The sequence below is a fragment of the Colletotrichum lupini genome, chromosome 4, assembly GCF_023278565.1.
Source record: "Colletotrichum lupini chromosome 4, complete sequence".
NCBI lineage: Eukaryota > Fungi > Ascomycota > Sordariomycetes > Glomerellales > Glomerellaceae > Colletotrichum > Colletotrichum lupini.
This window is the reverse complement of record NC_064677.1, coordinates 7,415,450-7,435,741: the sequence shown is the minus strand read 5'-3', so window position 1 is coordinate 7,435,741 and position 20,292 is coordinate 7,415,450. Positions and strand designations below refer to the sequence as shown.

Below are 20,292 nucleotides of genomic sequence, written 5' to 3'. Positions count from 1 at the left end.
TAAGCGGTTAACGTGCTTTATTATCGTAGCTAGCGGCTCGGGGTTAACCTTTTCTAAGTACTAGGGTTTAATTATAATAGCTTAGAAACTTATTAAGCCGTAAGGTAATTTTATTACGTAAGTAGTGCTATTTATTAAAACGAGCTTAAATAGGCCTTTTTATCCCTTACTTTCTTACTAGACTTTAATATCTAATTATAATAATAGATTAATAGTATAGGAGATATTTAGTTCGTTTTAAGTAACTAGTACCTCGCTTACTTACTTATTAGTATAAAGTCTGTGGACTTCCCTTATTACTTTTTTAACTACCTCTATACGTTAGGTAATATTTAGTAACGGTAGAGATTTATTAGAAGTGCGCAAAAAAGCTCCGAAAATAAGGAGTATAAGAACGAGGCTATTTAAGCTAACTATATCGTTAACTACTTTAATTACGGCTTAAAGTATAGCCTCTGCGCTTATTAATAAGTACTTATTTTAAATAATATCGTATACTCTTTTAAGTATTACGTAGTATTTCTTAGCCTTACTAATATTATTATAAGCTTTAATAAGTACTTCCTTAACCTTAATAAATATAGATTTAATAAAAGATTTAAACTCTACGGCGCTAAAGTTCTTATTAATATTTATAATAATTTAGTCCGGCGGACCGAGGTAGACGTCGATCTAACATAGCTAAAGAGCCTCTTATATATACTTCGTAATTATATCCGCAAGGAACCTTATTACTTAGAAAGAAGTAATAGTATTAACGATATAAAGCACTAGTTAGTTAGTACTCTTATAATTTATTAAGTATATTACGTTAATTACGACTTTATAGTTAAAATTATAATTATTTCGTAGGGTGAATTTAAATTAGCTAGGGGTAGTAGCGTTAAGTTAGTATTATTAGTAGATTTTCGTAAGCTTCTTAAGGGCTACGATTTCTATATTATTACTAAACTATTAGAGTAACTTTAAGAAACGAGGAACCGAAGGGTAGCTAAAGCGCCGATATAAGTAGCATAATTCGCTCTCCGTTAAGTAGTTAGTAATAGCTTTCTTATTATCGAAGAGCAAAAGCTAAGGGTATTCCTATTTACGAATAATAAGTACTATAATATCTCCCTTAATTAATAAGTTATTAATATTATTAAAGTATACTCCTAGCTTATTTATATCCCTTAAGTAGTATAAAAAAAGAGTATTAGTTAGTAAGACGTAAAAAGTAATATTACTAAATAGGGTACTAATAACCATAGATCTTAATAACCTTACGAGTTTATTATTACTAAATCGAATACCTACTTCGCCGGCTCTAGAGGTATTAAAAATAACTTCGGGTCGTTATTATTATAATACGAGGAGTTAAGGGTAGCCTATAGTTAAGAATTCCGTAGCGCTAGTATTAAGTATAATATTTTAAAAGTCCCCTAACGAGTACTTCTTATTTAACGAAAAAAAGGTTATTAGTTCTATAGGCTTAGTTAACTTATTAATAGAGGTAGTACTAGTAAAGCTATACTTTATTACTTAAGTAGTAAGGATGTTTATAAGGGTTCTACTACTAGCGGTAGTCGTGAGGTATATTATTAAAATTTAGACTTTATCCTCGTAGTTATCCTTATAATTAAAGTCGAGGCTATTAAAGTATTAAATTATAGTATTATTATCGTTATTATTAGTAGGGGCAGTTCTTTTATAAAAGGCGAGGAACTATAAGTATAAGCTTAGTATAGATCTTTTATTTTTTTCTTTACTATTTTTATACTTTTTATATACCTAACGGCACTCTTTTTCTAAGTACTTAGTTAATTAATAGCCGGTCTTATAATAAACGAAATACTTTTTATTAATAGTACCGCGGTTGCGTTAATTCCGCTTATTAAATTAGGTCTCTTTACTAGAGCTACCGTAAGTGCGGTCGGTTTAATAAGTAGCGGGGACCTTTTTATTATAAGTACTATCTTAGAAATATTACTACTACTTATTACGGTCGCGCTCTCTCTCTATAATATTAATCGAAGTATTAAGCTAGTAGTAAATATTAGTAAATATAAGTACTAAGTTAAGTATAATAAGTCTATATTCTAATATACTACTTACGTAATAGAGGAGTTAGTTACTTATATTAAAAATAGATCCCTAAGTAGCTAGCGCCTCGTAAAGGATTATAATATAGTTAATTAGCGCTTATAGAATTTATTAGTTCGACTTACCTAGGTTTTTATAAACTATAGAGTATTAGTAAAAGTTATAAAGCTTAGCGAGGTAGTTTTAATAGCTCGTAAGCGACTCGAAGTATTCCTAGGTCCTCTAGTATATTACGTCGAAGCTAAGCGGGTTAGAAGTACTATTAAATTAGTTAAAATAAAAGGTTAACGCCCTTCCCTTAAGTATATTTAGGAAAGTACCGGAATAGTATTATCCGCTAATTCTTACTTATTAATATAGTACTTTAAAAATCCGAAGCTTCTTATTAAAAATATCGTATTTCTTATTATTATACTTATTCTTATTGTTATAAAGCTTAGCAAAGTTAATTAATTAGCGGGTATTAGGTATAATATTATTTTTAGTTTCTATATTGAAGTATAGTATTTAATGGGGTAGATTTCGTTATTAAGTAATAATAACTTTATTCTCTAGTTCTTCCTCCTCTTTTTCTTAGAGAGGTAGTAGGTCGGTCGGTTAATAGCGAGGCTAAGGTCGGAATCTTAATTACTAGGATTAAATAAGTTAGGGTTATATAAATTCCCTTATTATTTCTCTAGCTTACTAAATAAAATTATTAGTATTTACTAGCTACGGGAGTAGTAAGTAGAGGAAGTAAAGATCGTAATATAATATATTAAAGTATTTAGTATAGTTACGGTAAGCTACGATCTCCTTAAAAGTCTAAGTAGGGAAGTATTAAGTATTAAGGGTACTAGCGATCTTTTTTACTATTTAACTACGATCTCTAATTATTAAATTAATACCGTTATTTATAAGGAAGTCTCTTAGCTTCTTAAGAATTATACTTTTTATTTTTAAAAAGTCCCTTACTTCCTAGCTTTAGAAATCGGTTTTAAAGTCTTTTTATAGCTCCTCGCCCGTTAGGCCGTCTCGATAGTAATATCTTATTATATAAAGGATAAAGGTATTAAGCTTTTTATTATTTATAAGGGCGGGTATAATATTAAATAAGCCCTATTAAGTTAGGTTAACGTAGTCCTATTAGTAAATTAGAATTAGGTATAGTTTTATAATTCAAGAGTATAGGTAGGCCGGAGGTAATATTAACTAATTATTAGACCCTTTTTACTTATTATTAAGGCTAGCGGTTATTATAATATATTTACGAGGTAAGTTATATAGTAAAAGATTACCGTAGGATATAATTATCGTATTATAATTATAATATAACGTTAGTTAGGTTAAAAGGAGTAATAGGTCGGTCGTAGCGATCGTTTTAATAGTAGTAAGCGGGCTACTATTACTAATTAGAAAATTCTACTCTTTTAATAAGGTATATAAACGGAAGGTTACTAAGGTCGGCGGAAGGTTATAAAAAGGGAAGAAAGGCCTTTTATAACCGTACTTCTAGTAATAAATAGAGGATTCTATTAGTTACTAATTAGCAATTCTTTTTAGTACTTTTTATACCTTATTTTACTAGTCTAGTTTTAAAGCTTCCGTTAGGTTAAAAAGAGGTGGATTTATTAGTAATATAAAATAGATCTTTATTATTATTATTATCGAGATCTTTTCCTTTCTTTAGTATTTTAGAATACTTCGCTATTAGCGAGAGATTCGCTATTAACGTACTTATAATTCTAAAGGTCTTATTATTACTAAGCGTTAGTACGCTAGCGATCGTTAGATTAATCTTTTAGTAGTTAATCTTTTCTTACTTATTATTAATTTAAAGTAGCGCTTAGTTATAATATATTTAAAATAGATTCCTTTGCGAGCGGTTTAATTAGAAAGAAGTTAGTAATAGTAATAAGGCTAGTAAAAATAATATTAACAATAGAGGCGAGGTTAATAATAATAATAAAGTAGTTAATCTTTTTATAGTAGTAGTCTTAATAAAAGAGATTATACGTAATAAAGCGCGCTCTTAACGGCCCGTAATTAGTTAATTAATCGTTAGTTAGTAGTAGTAAAAGAGAGCTAAGGTAGTATAGACTAGGCCGCTTATCGTTAGTTAAATAGATAGAACTAAGTTAATAAGTTAGAATAGCTAGCGAGGTAGGTCGAGGCTATCTCTTCTGCGGTTATATCCTTATTAACCTACGGTAGAAATATATATATAATTTAACTACTGATTAGTATTAATATATATATAGGTAGGTCAGACCTTTTGGTCGTGACTAGGTCAATAGGTCAGTATAGGTCTATTGCGTGTGTGTGTATAGGAGGGGAAGATCGTGGGCAGAGCCCGCGGTCCCTCAGTAGGTATAGGTAGGTGGAAGGGTCCGTCTGCACGGGCCCAGACTGCCTACCTACCACCCCTACCTAACTACCTAATAGGGCCCCTTTTCTGCCTCGTAATCCAACAGTTTCGAATAGCAAATCCTCACAGTACCTAGCTCACTTAAAAGAGAGATGACCCACGGGTTTCGACAATTCGCCTGCTATGTTCTACAATCTTGCTGGTAGAAATTTCCCACCCACCTTCCTCTAACTCGATCATAGACAAGCCATCCGTACGTTGGATGACTGTAACAAGCCTTAGCTGTGCTGACAACATCTCCAGAATATGAGACTCACAACTCTGGTGACCGTTCTTTCGATTTCGATTACCGCTCAAGCTTGCTCTGGCTATAAGTACTGCCACTGTTACGACTCAGATGGTACGCCAAATGACAGTGCCACCTCGACAGTCTGCACCAAGGCTGGGTATCAAACGAAATACAACTCGGACCTTGGTCACTACGAGTGCTACTACTATAGCGAGACACTGTTCAAAAACATTGGACAGAGCAATTGCGGGATGAGAGAACGTTGTATCAAAGCTGGAGCCACTGGAAAGGACTCAAGCTGTAGGGGAAAGGTGTAGATGATTAATCATTCAAGCTCATCATGAAGAGGGTTCTTCACAGTCATTTTATTACTATTTGACGGCTCAAAACTCTATATCCGAATTCAAAACCAAATCTTGAGGGTAGTCGAAGTCATCCAAAATCACACCATGTTCTGTTTGGACTTTTCGGCGCCCCAGAGCGTACAAGTTTTGGCTTTCGAAGAGGCCCTCTCTTTCTGCTCCTAGTACCTTTATCAGACGGAGAGCTGAAAGCCGCACTTCTAAGCACTTGCACTCTGTGACAACGAAGAACAGCACAGGTGAGAATGCAAGTTCAAAAACAAATCGTGGTAGCCGTATGGTCCGCATATTACTAAATTCAGAAGCCAACGCAATCATCTCGCGGAAGCCGTGTATGTGTCTTTCATCGTTGCCCCCATGATCTACTGGGAACAGCATATCGAAGCAAACTTGACATGTGTGGAAGCGCATACGCATCAGTGCTTGCGGACCTTCGCTAGCACAATTTGGCTGAGATGTTGAGTCAATGTCGAGGCCATCCATCAATTCTCTGCATTTCTGCAACAGAGAACCGATGCAGTTCCGCTCCTTCACCTGATCGAAATCAGCTCCTTTCCGTTTCCAATGTTGTAAAATCATTAATCGTCGGCAAATTTCGTCGATCATCGAGTGTGCATCCTCCACGTTATCAAATCTCGTTGGTACCGCATATCTTAGGACATGTGTGAGTGCTGAGTCCGCAGGAGGCCTTCCAAGGAGCAGCGGAAGGACGCTCAATCGCCGAAAGACTGGTACGATGTGATCTCGTATCCAGGGTTTGTCGCTGCCATAAATCTCTAAGATTTGGTTGCCGTGTTTGCAATGCCGAATCGCGGTCTCGTTATTTGACTGCAGCAGCTCGATACATGTAAACAAGACGCATACAATCAGGACTAAAGACTGATCTTGCACAGCCTTCACACCTTTGATTGCCGCATTATAGTACTGTAATGCAAGCAAAGGTTTAGTGGATGGGATTGCCCGCATCTCGCGAGCCTCGTATAGGTGACTGATTGCTAAGAGCGAATATTTCACTATTGGCTCAGATTGGCTGAGCTGCATGACAAAGCAAGTCCAAAAAGCAGGCTTCCTAGGGCCAGATAGACGAGGCGCAGCGTATTCATAGAAATATTGTAGTGACCTTCGCTCACTTGCGGAGTCTGATCCATGATGTCGCAGGGCTGCATGAATCTTGAACTCGACCGATGCCTGTGCCAAGTAGCCGTCGCACTTTCGGCCTGTGTCATTGCAGCGTCGGCAAGAAGGCTTGGTTTCGTCGCACTTGATCTTGCGAATCCTACGAAATTTAGTACAAAAGGATTCGCCTGAGGCCTCTGCGAGGCATTTCGATCTATGCATACTTGCAAGTCAAGCACCCGGTCTTGGTCTTCTTGGAACCTTTTCGTGCCATGGGATGATCACATCAGGCAACCAAAGACAGGTTTTCTCATCAATTCCGGCAATATTAAGGCATGAGAGCTCTGGTTCTGTTGACACAGGTGCGATGACTTGCGCTCTAGTCTATTCCACCTGACGTGATGATGTAACTGGAAGTTCGGAACGCCTCTTTGTTTGCTATGGGTCCTGGTGCGGTAAGTCATGTAAGATTTGAACAAAAGCCGAACGAGCCAATCAAGCTTTTCACTAAGTACCTTACGATTTCTAATCATCGTCGTCACTACACTAGCTATCTCATGAACCCTCTGATTGGTTCATTCGGTTTTGAAAATCCTAGAGTTGAGTCTAATGGCGCTGAATACGTGTAATTCCGTAGTCGTCTTAGGAAATCATTTGTGAGCGGTGCTTAGCTTACAGTGTTGCAAAGGTGATAACGCGATGTTCCGCTTCCTTTGGTTTGTCAATTAAGTACGTCGAACAAGTATTTAAGTGAGTGGTCCTCCGCTCAGCACATGCATGCTAATAGCTCAACTGTCGGATTAGAAGTCCAATTCGACCGCGGCATACAGCCGACTGCGCAGGGGCTAATTGGGGGCCCTATTTACGATTATCGTAGCTAGCCCAACCTACGGTTAGAACCTCCTTTTTATACCTACTACGTAGATATTTATATAGTTTAATTAATCTCTTCGTTAACTACGGTTCGAACTAACTACTTTATAATAAGGATACTAATACTAATTAGTAATTAAATTCTATTATTATAAATTAGTAAAATATCTCGCTACGTAGAAGAGACGACCTCTTAATACTATATAGGATAGGAAATTCGTACTAATTAACCTTATAAAAGTAAACAAAAAAGGGGGCGATTCTTAAATACTGTACGGAATTAAATAATCGTAGCCCTTTATTACTTACGAGAGGTTAACGTTTACTACGTTAAACTACGTTAATTAACAAAACCGCTTAGGCAACTAGCTTTTTACTATCGCCCCGAGTAGCTTTTTTACTAAACGATTTTTCTATAGCCGGCCCGTAATTAAAAATTAACTAGTTAAATTAGTAAAAGTACGGTATAAAAGAGCACCGCGCGATCGAAAAAGGGGATCTCTAAACGTAAATATTTTTACTTAGTAATAAAAGTAACCCTATAGGAGTTATTAAGCTAAGAGATTTATAGTATATAAAAAAGTTTATTACTACGAGGACTTTATAAGTATAACCTTAAGCCCGTAATCTAAACGACCTCTTTATAGCTCTCTTAACTACCCCCTAAGTATTACTTAGGAATATAGTATAAAGGACGGTCTAACGAGGGAGGAGGGGATTTAGAAGTCTTAATAATATTAAGCTAAGAGTATTATAGATCTCGGAGATTAACCTAGGAAGAAGGTAGCTACCCTAAAGTGGTCTTACGACCTCTTGCTAGAGTTATTATTAGCTTAAGAAAAGGCTAAAAAGACGAGGATCTGAGGGGAAAAGAAAAGAATCTTCTAAAGGGCCGCTAAAAGGCTTCTTTTTTATACTAGCTCCCGGCGCGAGATTATTAATTTTAAGAAATTAACTAAGGAAGCTATTTAGAGATTATAGAGAGTACGAGGCTTAGGAGGCTAGAAATATATAGAATAGCAGAAATCGGGAACTAGTAAAGATCCCGAGACTAATTACTATATCTTCTTATAGTAATATAAACGTCTACTATTACTATTATTAAAAAGAACTACTAAAACCTACCCTTTTTTATTAAATAAAAAGGAGGATCTTAGTAAGTACGATAGCTAGCGATTTAGAAGGGTAGTAATAATCGCTAAAAATAATAAAAACGAGAGTAGTAGCGAGATAGTAAGAGGAAGTGGGAATTTTCTAGACCCTAATAAATTCGTTAAGTAGTAAAAGTACGGATTTATTATAACTAGTGCGCGGATTAAATATATCTTTATTAAGATTAAATACGCTAATAACTACTAATACGGGCATAAGCTAGAGTACGACCCTTAGCGAGTTAAGGTAAAAAAAAAGAGGACGAAACCCGATCCTAAATAGAATCCTAATCCCTTATAAATAGGTAAATATTAACCCGGACTATTAGGGGACGTAAATATATAGAATCGCGGATTAGTTTAATAGTAAGTAAATAGACGCGGTATTAATTTATTTAACTAAGGTTTATAAAAAAAAGGGGCTATAGGGGCAACCCCTATTTTATAAAATCGTAAACGACCTTAATTACTAACTAAATAAATAGTTTGCGAGCGTAAGCCTAGGAATTATAAAAATAGTTAATAAATTCCTTTACGGGCGAGGGGTATTATTAGCGTAATTATAATCGCAAGAGCTATACGAAATACTAATAATAATAATTATAAAAGAGGAATTCGTATTATAGAACTAAGCATAGGTCGATAGAGCGTATAATCACTTTAACGAATTAAGAAAAAGGGTAAACGACCTAGATTTCCTCCCTATAATTACTAACGGAAATCTATTATTATAAAAGGATATACCGGGGCAAAATATAGTACTAAAAGTACGATAATTAATAATTCTACTTATTTCGATCTATAAGTCGTTACTATTACTAATACGAAATTTAGCGCCGATCGGCTAATAAGAAAAGAGGTAAACGACCCGAAGTTACTAATAATACGTAGCGACGCAGGGTTCGTATATAAATACTAAAAATCTAGTAGCGAATACGAGGTAATTTACAAACCTTAAAAAGATCTTTTTAAAAGAGAAATTATACTCTAAAAAGAAGTATAAGGTCTTATAAAAAACCCTAATAATATTTTATAATTATTACGAAAAAGTTAAAATTAGGGAACACTAATACTATTTAGTAATTAATATCGTATTCGTAAATAAAGCCTCTAATTACTACTACGAAGCAGTACGTAATCTCGATTAAAACGACTTTCTTAGTATAATTAACGTAATCCGAAGCCACTTTAAGACCTATAATAAGAACCTAGAGCTCCTATTTAAGCTACGAGCGATTTTTTTTATATCTATAGCTAGGATAATAGAGGGTAAATTACGAGTAGAGATCCTCGAAGAGCTTATCGATCGAATTAATAAGCTAGCGAAAACCTAGCTAAATAAGGGGATAAACGAGCGGAAAGTTAGATATTTTTATATTATAATTTAGCGTATATTAAAAATAAAAATTACCCTATATTAGGCACCCGAAGACTACGAGACGCTCTACTCGAGGCTAAGATCTAGCTTTAATATTAAGGTAAGAATGCCGCGCTAAACCTACCTCTAAGTATACGACGGCCCTTATTAATAATATTAAGTCGATCGAACGTATAATAAGAAAGGAAAAGAGGCTAGATATGGTAATTACTAATAAAAAGGCCTAGATTTATTAAATAAGTAAAGATTTAACTTATAGGTAGGGTAATAAAAGAAGTAATACTACATTTATAAAAAGGATAGATATTAGTTAAATAACTATTCTAAGGAAGAGCGTGCTAAATTATACGAATAGTATAGAAAGTCGAGGGTAGTAAATAGTAAAACCAGCCCTCGTCGGTTTAACTAATTCCTTATTATATATAAGGGCAAATCCGGGGGTATAAAACCTAGTAATAGTAGCTAAAGTAGCGGCTTAAAGTATATACCCCCTATAAGAGATTCGGAAGATAAAGAAGATTTTACCCCCTATACTAACGAATTAAATTATAACGAAATCGACGATATTAACTAATTTTTTTTTACCCCGTTAGTTTCTAGAAGATATACGAGGCTAAACGAATAGAGGGTAGCGGAAGCTCTTAATAAGTAGGCTTTTATTTATAAATAATAAAAAAAGGTCCTTTAGATAACGGATATAGAGGTAGTTAAAAGGGCGAATTTAATAGGGCCAAAGCCTATTCTCTTAACGATTAAGGAGAAGACGCTATCTCTCTCGATATTTAAAGAAAAAGAATATAGTACTAAGTAAATCTAGGGGTAGCTAGAGGGGTCCTTTTTATATTACCTAGATCCCTCGAATACTAAGCTCGTATAAGCATTCTATACGAGCGAAAAGTATAGCCTAGATAATTTTTATAAAATTATCCTAAATACTAGGGTATCGTAATAGTTAACTAGAGGAAAAGGGCAATTCTAAGTATTATAAAAGATCGCGCTAGTAATGCTTAATATATTAATAGCGGGTATTATAAAGATTAGTTTTAGCCTAGGCAAAGAAATCGTCGCCCTAGGTATAGTAAAAGTAGAGATATACTTCGGAACGATAACTTTTTATATTTTACTTATTAATACCCCATTTCTCTTATATCTAAAAAATATAGATTAACTAGGCATTATATTCGATAATACGAGGAACAGAATCTCTAGTAGTAAGTATTTTAAAATAGTTAAACAACGATAGGGGCATACGTTTATAAAGCTTATTAATAATACGAAGTCGATTAATTACCTAACGGAAAGTAAGCTTAGAAAACTATATTAGAAATTCGGGTACCCGTCGGTTACGAAGCTATATAACCTCCTAAAGCAATTAAGTAATAATAATATTAAAATAGGGGCGTTAGAGTAGTTAATAAAAGTATATTACTAATATTAGATAAATGCGCAGAGCCTACGTAAATTTAAATTTAAATTACGTAATAAGCTTAACTTTAACTAGGAAATAGTCGTTGATATCTTCTATTTAAATAGTCGGCTAGTACTATATATAATCGACGTAGCTATATCTTTCTAAGTAGGGCAATTCCTCTAGGATTTATAAGTAAAGATAGTGTAAGTAGCCCTACGAAAAAGCTAGATTAATATATATTAAGGACCGCTAGATAGTATTAGAACCGACGCTAGTACTAGCTTTAAGTTAGCAAAATTTAAGGATAATACGACGGCCTATAGTATATAACTAAAAGTCGTACCCGTTAAAGCGCACTATATTATTAAAAAGGTAAAAAGGGCATACTAATAATTAAAAAGGGCGTTTAGAATTATTAAAGAGGAAAATCCGGATTCTACCGACGACGAATACCTCTAGATAGTACTTAAATATTATAACAATACTATAGGGCCTAACGGACTTATATTAACGTTATTAGTATTTAGAGTATATTTAAGAACGACCTTAGCCTCGCTACCGTTACTAAGCATAAGCTAACGAGCCCAAGTAGTTAAAAAAGTAATATAAGTACTACGCAAAGTAAGCGTAAAAAGGTAAGTTAATAAGGTAATTACTACGCGCAATAGGCCCGATATAAGGGATAATTTAGATATATTACTAAATTCGGATATACGAGTATAGCGCGAAATTACTTAATAATAAGCTAGGCTATATAAGTTAATTTCCGTTAACGAGCGCTCTTATATAGTCGCGAGAGATCGTAACTAGCTACTTAAAGTATTAATTATAATAGTTAGACCGTACTATATAAATCCTAACGAGGTAATTTCTAACTTATAAAAAAAAGAAGAGCTAAGGGAAACTATATAACCCGCAGTAGAGATATAGGAAATTATCCTTAATAAAATCGTTATAATAGTACTAATAGACGACGAGGAAGAGGAAATTACTAAAAGGGTACTAATATTACTAGCGAGACGTTATAAAAAACTACGACGGTAAGCCCTAACGCGGCAATTTATTATTAGTAACGAAGTAATTAATACTTTTTATATAGTAAAAAGAAAAGCCGATTTTAAGCTAGCGGTTAAACTACGTAAAGAAAGCGTAATTATAACTATTAAAAAGCTATATAAGGGATTAGATCTTATCGAAGTAAATACTCTTTATAATTAAGGGGTCTATCGATTTATCCTATACGACTTAGAAAAATATATAAACCTCTACATATTTAAATTATAAATAGTTCGTAAGATTAAAGGGAAAGGAATACCCTAGCCGTATGAGAAGTTTAGATACGTAATTTAGGGATACGGCGATATTAAAAAGGCGACGCTACTTATATAATTACCTACTATATAACGCTATAGCTAACGATTAATAATAGTAATAATAGCATCGCTATAAAAAAAGGGATACGAGATTTAGAGCCGTAATATTACCTAGGCCTATACCTAATCGGCCATAGGGCTTATAAGGAAAATCCTAGCCTATTTACCAAAAGAAATAGCTAGTAAGTACCCAGAAGGCACGATTATTAAAGTGCTTAAGCTACTATATAAGCTCGTAAAATCGGGCACCTATTAGTAAGCTACTTACTACGATTTTTATATTAATTAACTATTAATAGTTACCTCTATATACGACCCGTGCTTACTAATCGCGGAGTATAAAGGCGACTAATTTAGGATCGTTAAAATATAAACTAATAATATATTAAGCCTATTTAATATTAACTTTATAAAGAAGGAGGATAAGGAGCTTTAGAAAGCGGGCTTCGTAATAAAACTAAAAAAGGTCTTTATAATAAATACCCCCTTAGTATTTAACGGCGGGATTCTTATAATTAAAGGGGAAAACGTCGTCTTTTAATAAAAGGGGTAGGGCGAGAAGATTAACCTCGTTAATCCGAACGTAATTAATATTAAGAAGCGGTATAAAGCTAAGCTCGCGTAAGGGGTATATATTATAAGTATTTATTAGCCCGAGGCGATTTTTAATTATACTAAAGTAGTATAAGCTATAGATCTAACTGAACAAGACGTCGAGGTACTTAATAAGCGGCTTAAATAGTAATAAACGAATCTCGATCGAGGTCTCGTTTACTACTTAATCGACTTTATAATTAATAAGCTCTACGTCTTTATTAATAAGTTATTTATAAATAATAACGACCTTACTTCGTAATTAGAGTATATTATTATCCTAGCTAATAAGAGTATAGGCGAGAGCGAATTTACTATATATAGTAATATAATCTACTACTTATTAATTAAAAATAAGTAGGTAACGAGAAGTATATTAGTATTAAAGGTCTATAGTATAGTTAACGGCGTTAACCTCTCTTATGCGATTTTAATAACGCTAAGGAAGATTACTAATCAAATTAGCCTTTTACCTATTTTAATAGTTATCTATACCGATTCTTATTTACTATACGAATGCCTCGTTAAATTAGGAACGACGAAGGAAAAGAGGCTTATAATTAATATTATAGCCTTTAAGTAATCGTATAAAAGGTACGAGATACTTAAGATCCGTTAGATTAATAATAAAAATAACCTCATAGACGCTTTTATAAAAGTAGTACTAAATAAGGGATTAGAGTAATTCGTAAGTAGCGGAAAAGTTATTATACGAATAGAGGGATAGGTTATATAAAAAGAGTAGAGAAAAGGGGGAAAAGGAGACGACCTAGTAGACGGGCCCAAGGTCGAATTATACTTCTAACCGTAGCGGTTAAATTAATAAAAAAAAAAAAGTTAGTATTAAATTAAAAGTCTAATTCGACCGCGGTATATAACTAACTGCGCAGGGGCTAATTAGGGGCCCTATTTACGATTATTATAACTAGCTTAACCTACGGTTAGAACCTCCTTTTTATACCTACTACGTAGATATTTATATAGTTTAATTAATCTCTTCGTTAACTACGGTTCGAACTAACTACCCTATAATAGGGATACCAACATCAACACACTGAAACTGAACCATCATCAGCCCTTGGTCAATATTTAGACTAACTTTATTCTACTCAATCTATATTCCATTCACAGCCATGTCACCTGTGCGACAAGATCGTAAGATTGCCTTAGTTGGCGCCAGTGGTAACCTTGGGCAACACACCCTGACGGCACTGCTCTCTCATGGTATCCACGACATCACCGTCATTGTCCGGAACGAATCCACCTCTGAATTCCCTGACAGCGTCACCGTCAAAAGAGTTGCCTTCGATGATGAAGCTGCTCTCACGTCTGTCTTGGATGGTCAAGAGGTCTTGGTCTTGCAACTTGGCATCCCAGCTGTGGGCCTCAGCGACGTCTTCATCCGCGCTGCCGCAAAGGCCAATGTCCCGTATATCCTTCCGACTGAGTTTGGTAGTGATCCAGAAGGAAAGCTCATCGAAGAGCTGCCTGAGATCGCTGATAAACGCAAACATCGAGAACTCATCGAAAAGCTAGGAGTTGGTTCTTGGATCGGTGTCATTACCAACCCTTGGTACGATTTCTGCCTGCCTATGGGCGATGTCTTTGGTATCGACGCCAAAACACTCAAGGTTACGCTTTGGGACGGGGGGCGTACAAAGATGAATTACACTACGCTGGCCCGAGCTGGAGCGGTTACTGCCGAGGTTGTGGCTATGCCAGATGTAGAACTTGCACGCTATCGCAACAAATGCTTCTACACTACTTCCTTCCACGTCACTCAGAGAGAGGTACTGAGTAGCATTATGCTGGCGACTGGAACATCTGAGACCGATTGGGACATTCGCGAGGAGGCCGTGGATGATGTTCTTGAGAGAGCCAATGCGATGAGTGGGGATGACGCACATGCCGTGGTGCTTGCGAAGTTCTTCCCACTACATTACAAAGAGGGCGAGGGAGGTGATTTCAACAGCAAGACTGAGGATCTCGGTCGTTTTGATCTGAGCAAGGAGGACTTCCATGCCGTCACGAAGGATGTAGTTCAGCGGATTCTGTCGCCCTAGAGTCCTGTCATGCGCTTGAAGAGAACCAGAAATAGTCTTTGTCCTTCAGAACAAGCATGTCTCGCAATCTCTCTGAAACCTGTAGAAGTCGGCACTTGCACCATGACTGTCCTTCGGATATAGATACCCTTGTGGCTACATCAAGCATGGACTCTTGACCACCACAATAGGTCACACTAAATGTAAGGTACTTCTCGTAAGTAATCGAAGACGACTCACTGAGCGTAGATAATGCATAAAAGGACACCAACTGATCATAGATGGTGATAATGCGCTGATGTTGCCCCTTTCAACTGTTGATGTGCTCAAGAAGCCGACTCCAACCGCTGTGCCTCTCACTTGGCACACACCGGACCAATGTCGGACCAACTTTTCGGCCCAACCCCGCCAAGTGAACGCATCTCAGAGCGGTCGACTGAATTGGATAGACATGCATCGGCATCAACTCGGTAAACGGACGGGTTGCAGTCCGGGTGAAACAGAGTGACGTGACGCTTAAACCAGATCACGAGTGCACAAACCCAGAAGTATCGCTTTCATCTCCTCTTTCTCCTCTTTCCTTTCTTTCTGACGATTTGAGCATCGCTTCTCGAAAAGCACCTTGACTTACAGCAGTAGAATATACCAAAAATGACCGCGTGGGAAGTGAATGGCAAAGTCGCGCTCGTGACCGGTGCTGGATCAGGTTGGCATCCTTACCCCCTTTTCGAAGTTACCAATACTAACAGAGTTCAGGTATCAACCATGCGCTGACCAGAGCCCTTCTAGAGTCGGGTTGTTCAGTCGTCATGGCGGATTTGAGACTACGTCCCGAGGCCGAATACACACTCAAGAAATACCCCCATCCCCCAATCAAGCCTGGCACTGCGTCGGCTATCTTCCATCAGACAGACCTCACCGACTGGTCTCAGATCAACAAACTGTGGGACGCCGCACTCGAGACATATACGCGAGTCAATTTGCTCATCAACGGAGCCGGAATCTATGATCCCCCATCCAGCGACTTTTGGAACCCGCCTGGGATCTCGCCTCTGTCCCGAGACCAAGCCGATGCTAAAGTCGGCATTTATCAGGCTTACGCCATCAATACCATTGCCCCTGTCAGATTTGCCCAGATCGCCGTCGAATACTGGCTCCGTCCCGAAAATCGACATCTTGCAGGCAACATCCTCTGGATCGCCAGTATGGCGGGCTACGTCCATGGTCTCCTTACACCGTTCTACTACTCGAGCAAGGCTGCCGTTGTCAGCATGTGCAAGTCTCTTGGCTCTTTGAACAAGATTGCCGGCATTAGAAACGCCGCAATCTGCCCGGGAGTAGTCGATGTAAGTTTCAACCTGCCTCAAATCCGTAATGTTCACATACAATGAGTGCTGATAGCCGGCTGCAGACCCCGATCTTCCACGCCTCCTACAGCCGAGAGCGTGTACATACCGACGACTTGATGCTAAGCGTTGACGAAGTGGTCAAAGTTGCCATATCAGCTATCTGTGACTCGAAATACGGCGACGGGAACGTTATAGAGGTGTTCTGCGGAGGAACGAAGGAGGACCATAAGGTGTGTGTTCGGGATGTGCCCTTGGAAAACTTGTACGACGTTCAAGGTATGAAGGGCCTGGCAGCTGGAACGCACATGCTTGACAAGCAGGACGAATTCGAACAGAAGTTGAAGACGGGAGGCCTGGAATTTTCTGCAAAGATCTAGGAGCGGACACGGGTTGGACAGATAGAACATCAGTCTGCATAGGAACAATCCACTGCCGCAGGTACCGTTTATCGAATTTCGAACGACAAGGCAGGCAGGGCAGTGACACCAGGATGATACTCCTCTTAATCTCCTAGGCCAAGGTTGAACGACTTTGCGGGCTATTATTCCATAGCGTATCAGTGGGAATGAAGGTGTAATCATACTGCAGTACTTCGGGCGCACATCCGTATCCTGTGACTTTCCCTACAGTATAGTAGGTATACCATCAGGGGCTGCCTACTACTTTAGCTAGCAGTTGAGCCAACTCCAACCAATGCCATAAATGCCCTTTCCCCTTCTTCCAGCCGCACTTCGAGCATAAGCCCAAGATCGATCAATTCTGTGTAGAGTCTTGGCTTGGATCCCTGACCTGAGCTCAATTTCCCTCAGCGCTCCTCTCAAGCTCTTCCAGAAACCTCCTCACTTCGGAATCCAGTTCCAAGCCCGACTGAAGCATGTATTCATCGGTGCCTTCTATTTGCAGACCTTGGAGAGATCGGGCACGGCTGAGCGCTACGTATGCTTGGCCCTTTTCAAAGACAGAGCCCAGGTCAATGATTAAGCGGTCAAGAGACAGACTCTGGCTCTTATGGATGGTCATGGCCCAGCCTGGAGCGAGAGGTAGCTGTGTCCGAGATACGAGCATGTGCGGGTGTTTGGTGCCGAGTTCGTTTACTGCGCAATCCGGGCCAATGACGCGGCGTTGGCCGTTGTTGAATTCGACCTCGGGATCTTCATTGAGTCAGCCGATATGAGGAAAAAATGAAGAGATTTTCCCAGCAGCTGAGCGGGATTTCTACTCACATAATTCAGGCGCACCTTTGTCCGTTAAGAACATTTCCGTCAGACGAAAACGTTCCATAGCAGCATCGAAAGCTGACAAATCCTTCTTGTAGTTTTTTCGCTTAGGTTCTGTGGGACGTTCAAACTTGGAGCGTGAGACAAAGCCGCAGATTTTGCCCTGACTGCCGTTACACAGGCCGCTGTCTAGATCAATCTGGTGCATACAAGTTACGAGGTTAGTGAACCTAGCGACAAACGTTTATATGCAACAATTGCTTGCGGAGGATCTTACGTTTGCAAGCAATATGACGGGCATATTGAGCTTCAACTCTAGAAATTGGGCATAGCGATGGTCGCCCAAGCGGGACAACGGTTGCCGCGAAGGAGGTGCTTCAGGGTCCGAATCTCGCATCTGGATAATGTACTTTGTTAATAACCCTTACTTTGAAGATTTTAGAGTCGCGCCTAGTTACAGCTCGACGGATGAGGTAGCCAGCACTTGCCGTGTAGTAATCGATCAGACGATCAAGTTCTTCATCTGTGCTATTATTTGTATTGGCATAATCGAGACACCAATATTTCCGGGACGGGCTATGGAGCTGTTTGAGCTGAGATTCGTTATGCTCTTGAGCTTGCAGTCTATGACTGAACAAACGAGTTGCGTTCTCAACCTGGGCAGGATGATTTAGCAGTAGGTCGATATCTCTCTGGCTGAGAATTTCGCCTAACCGGCATGTCTGAAGAATCCTGACAAAGTCCTCGTCTGTTTGTCGATGAACCTTCTTCAGGTGGACGTACTTGAAGTTGCACCTCACCCACTCAGAAGACTTGAAGGCCCATTTGTCGTGCTCCATGAAATACCCATGGGTATTCTGCTGCGGCCCTTCATCGCTGACTCCTTGAGGGCAGAAATATGAACGGACTGAGTTCCCGACCTTTTCCTGTTGCATTTCCGAGCCACATTCAAGACAATGCTGGAATGGCTCTACCGGAGGCAGCTGACAGAAATCCCCAACAGCGATGACCTGGACGCCGCCAAAAGCGCCCCGAACCTCCATCTGACTCTGGGGGTTATTCGGGGCTGCTTTGCGTCGAATTCGTCCCATGACCTGACTAAGTCGTTGAAAGAACTGATTCTCGACCATGCTGATTTCGTCGATGATAAGAACATGGGTACCAACTATTCGATTCTTGTTTTTCTTTTGTCGCGACTTTCCCACTAGTATACCGAATGGCTCTGAGAAATCATCCGGTGTCCAGCCCGCGTAATTCCACATCGTTCTACCACCGATGTTGACAGAAGCGATGCCGGTAGGTGCGATTAGGTGTACTTTTCGTTCCTTCGCTTTGAACATCTTGTGCAAGGCCTTTACGAGGACAGACTTGCCGCATCCGCCCGATCTACGTGCGTATGAAGTTAGTAGATGATTATTGAGTTATTGACGCCACGCGTTGGACCATCATGAGGCCACCTTGCTTACGCACCCAGTGATGAAAAGGTTATGTCCAGCCATGGCAAGATCCATGGCGGCTTGTTGTTCCTGGCAAAGAGGAGGCTCGCAAGGGTCTGGTGCTGGGTCGAAGCTCTGGGCTTGGGGCTCGCCCGCATCAGCAGCTATGGCTGCAACATCGCTAGGCGCAGCACTGCCAGGTATACGGCTGTTAGGCGTGGGAGGAGTATACCGAGGTGTGCTCTCATATGTGTTTGGCGATGCAGTACAAGGTTGCGGTTGAGGTACAGACCTTGGCTCTTCTGCCTCGAGCTTTTCTGTCAACTTGTTACGCAGGAGATCCACCTATGACAAAACCCATCAGACATACTCTTTGTATCGCGAAGCAGAATGGTGTCTCACAGCGTCTTTGTACGTTGTTGTTTTCTTGTCTGCGTTCAAGCAGTCAGCCCGGGGAACTGGTTTTTTGCAATTTTCGAGGTGCAACTTACGCCCTGCCCCTGGATATCTTTCAACCAACGGCTGACATTTGCCCCAACTTTCGAATATACCGGTTTCCGTTCCATTCCATACCACGTAGTACTTTTTGGCGCCGGAAAGTTCCGTTGGTATGCCCGACGTGTACTTTCTCATCATGTCGTTCACTTTGTCTGCTACTGACGTTTGTGGGGGGTTACTGGAAGGCTCAGCATCTTTCTCTGCTTGAGAGCCGGAGCTAGCTTCTTGACGGTCATCGTCAGTGTCGCCGTGTCTCGTCAAATCATTGTGGTCGGGTTCGGGTTGGAATCGCTGTCTTTTGGGTGATGGTGGGGAGAGGGAACCGCCCGGCGCGCGTTTGGGCCCGAAATGGACTAGTCATTGGAATCTTAGCCATGTTTTTTGTATGATGGGACTTGTAGTCGAGTTTTACGAACGTGTGGTTTGTTTGAAGGCCATTTCAGTTAGCCCTTTTTTGCGCGACGGTTAGAAAGATCCCGCGTCATGAGGCGGAGAGGCTCTGGCATGATCGCGTAAATTTCATATTAAATGAGACAGACGCGTCGCGGACTGATTAGATTGGGTAGTATTAAGCTCCCAAAGGCTCGGGCCACCCGTTCACAAGTATGGGGCTCGGCTGAACCAGAGCAAATGCTCCGTGTTCGCAAAGTAAGGCACACTAGAAACTGTTGACCCTAGAGAAAGGAGAGGATTAGTTACGGTAGAATTCTTCTTTGTTGACCAACAATGTCACACATCAACGCGCAATCCAACGCCATTGGAACGGGAAGTTTA

At 39.0% G+C, this 20,292-nt stretch overlaps 5 protein-coding genes across 5 annotated transcripts; 3 read left to right on the top strand and 2 right to left on the bottom strand.

The window, feature by feature from the left end:
- Positions 1-4,612: 4,612 nt before the first annotated feature.
- On the top strand, positions 4,613-5,035 carry CLUP02_09300 (uncharacterized protein; the record flags this gene model as incomplete). Its single annotated transcript, XM_049288279.1, has 3 exons — positions 4,613-4,631; positions 4,733-4,753; positions 4,827-5,035. 3 exons carry the CDS (start codon positions 4,613-4,615, stop codon positions 5,033-5,035), a joined length of 249 nt encoding a protein of 82 aa, XP_049145423.1.
- Positions 5,036-5,101: 66 nt separating this feature from the next.
- Positions 5,102-6,470, bottom strand: CLUP02_09299 (uncharacterized protein; the record flags this gene model as incomplete). The annotated part of the gene is made up of 2 exons (XM_049288278.1): positions 5,102-6,356; positions 6,421-6,470. The coding sequence occupies 2 exons, from the start codon at positions 6,468-6,470 to the stop codon at positions 5,102-5,104; spliced, it is 1,305 nt and encodes a 434-aa protein (XP_049145422.1).
- Positions 6,471-14,109: 7,639 nt separating this feature from the next.
- On the top strand, positions 14,110-15,039 carry CLUP02_09298 (uncharacterized protein; the record flags this gene model as incomplete). The annotated part of the gene is made up of 1 exon (XM_049288277.1): positions 14,110-15,039. One exon carries the CDS (start codon positions 14,110-14,112, stop codon positions 15,037-15,039), a length of 930 nt encoding a protein of 309 aa, XP_049145421.1.
- A 630-nt stretch (positions 15,040-15,669) lies between these two features.
- Positions 15,670-16,744, top strand: CLUP02_09297 (uncharacterized protein; the record flags this gene model as incomplete). Its single annotated transcript, XM_049288276.1, has 3 exons — positions 15,670-15,724; positions 15,775-16,364; positions 16,430-16,744. 3 exons carry the CDS (start codon positions 15,670-15,672, stop codon positions 16,742-16,744), a joined length of 960 nt encoding a protein of 319 aa, XP_049145420.1.
- Positions 16,745-17,162: 418 nt separating this feature from the next.
- CLUP02_09296 (ATP-dependent DNA helicase PIF1) lies at positions 17,163-19,956 on the bottom strand (the record flags this gene model as incomplete). The annotated part of the gene is made up of 8 exons (XM_049288275.1): positions 17,163-17,518; positions 17,591-17,783; positions 17,862-17,981; positions 18,043-18,970; positions 19,055-19,365; positions 19,423-19,451; positions 19,512-19,871; positions 19,935-19,956. The coding sequence occupies 8 exons, from the start codon at positions 19,954-19,956 to the stop codon at positions 17,163-17,165; spliced, it is 2,319 nt and encodes a 772-aa protein (XP_049145419.1).
- Positions 19,957-20,292: the final 336 nt, after the last annotated feature.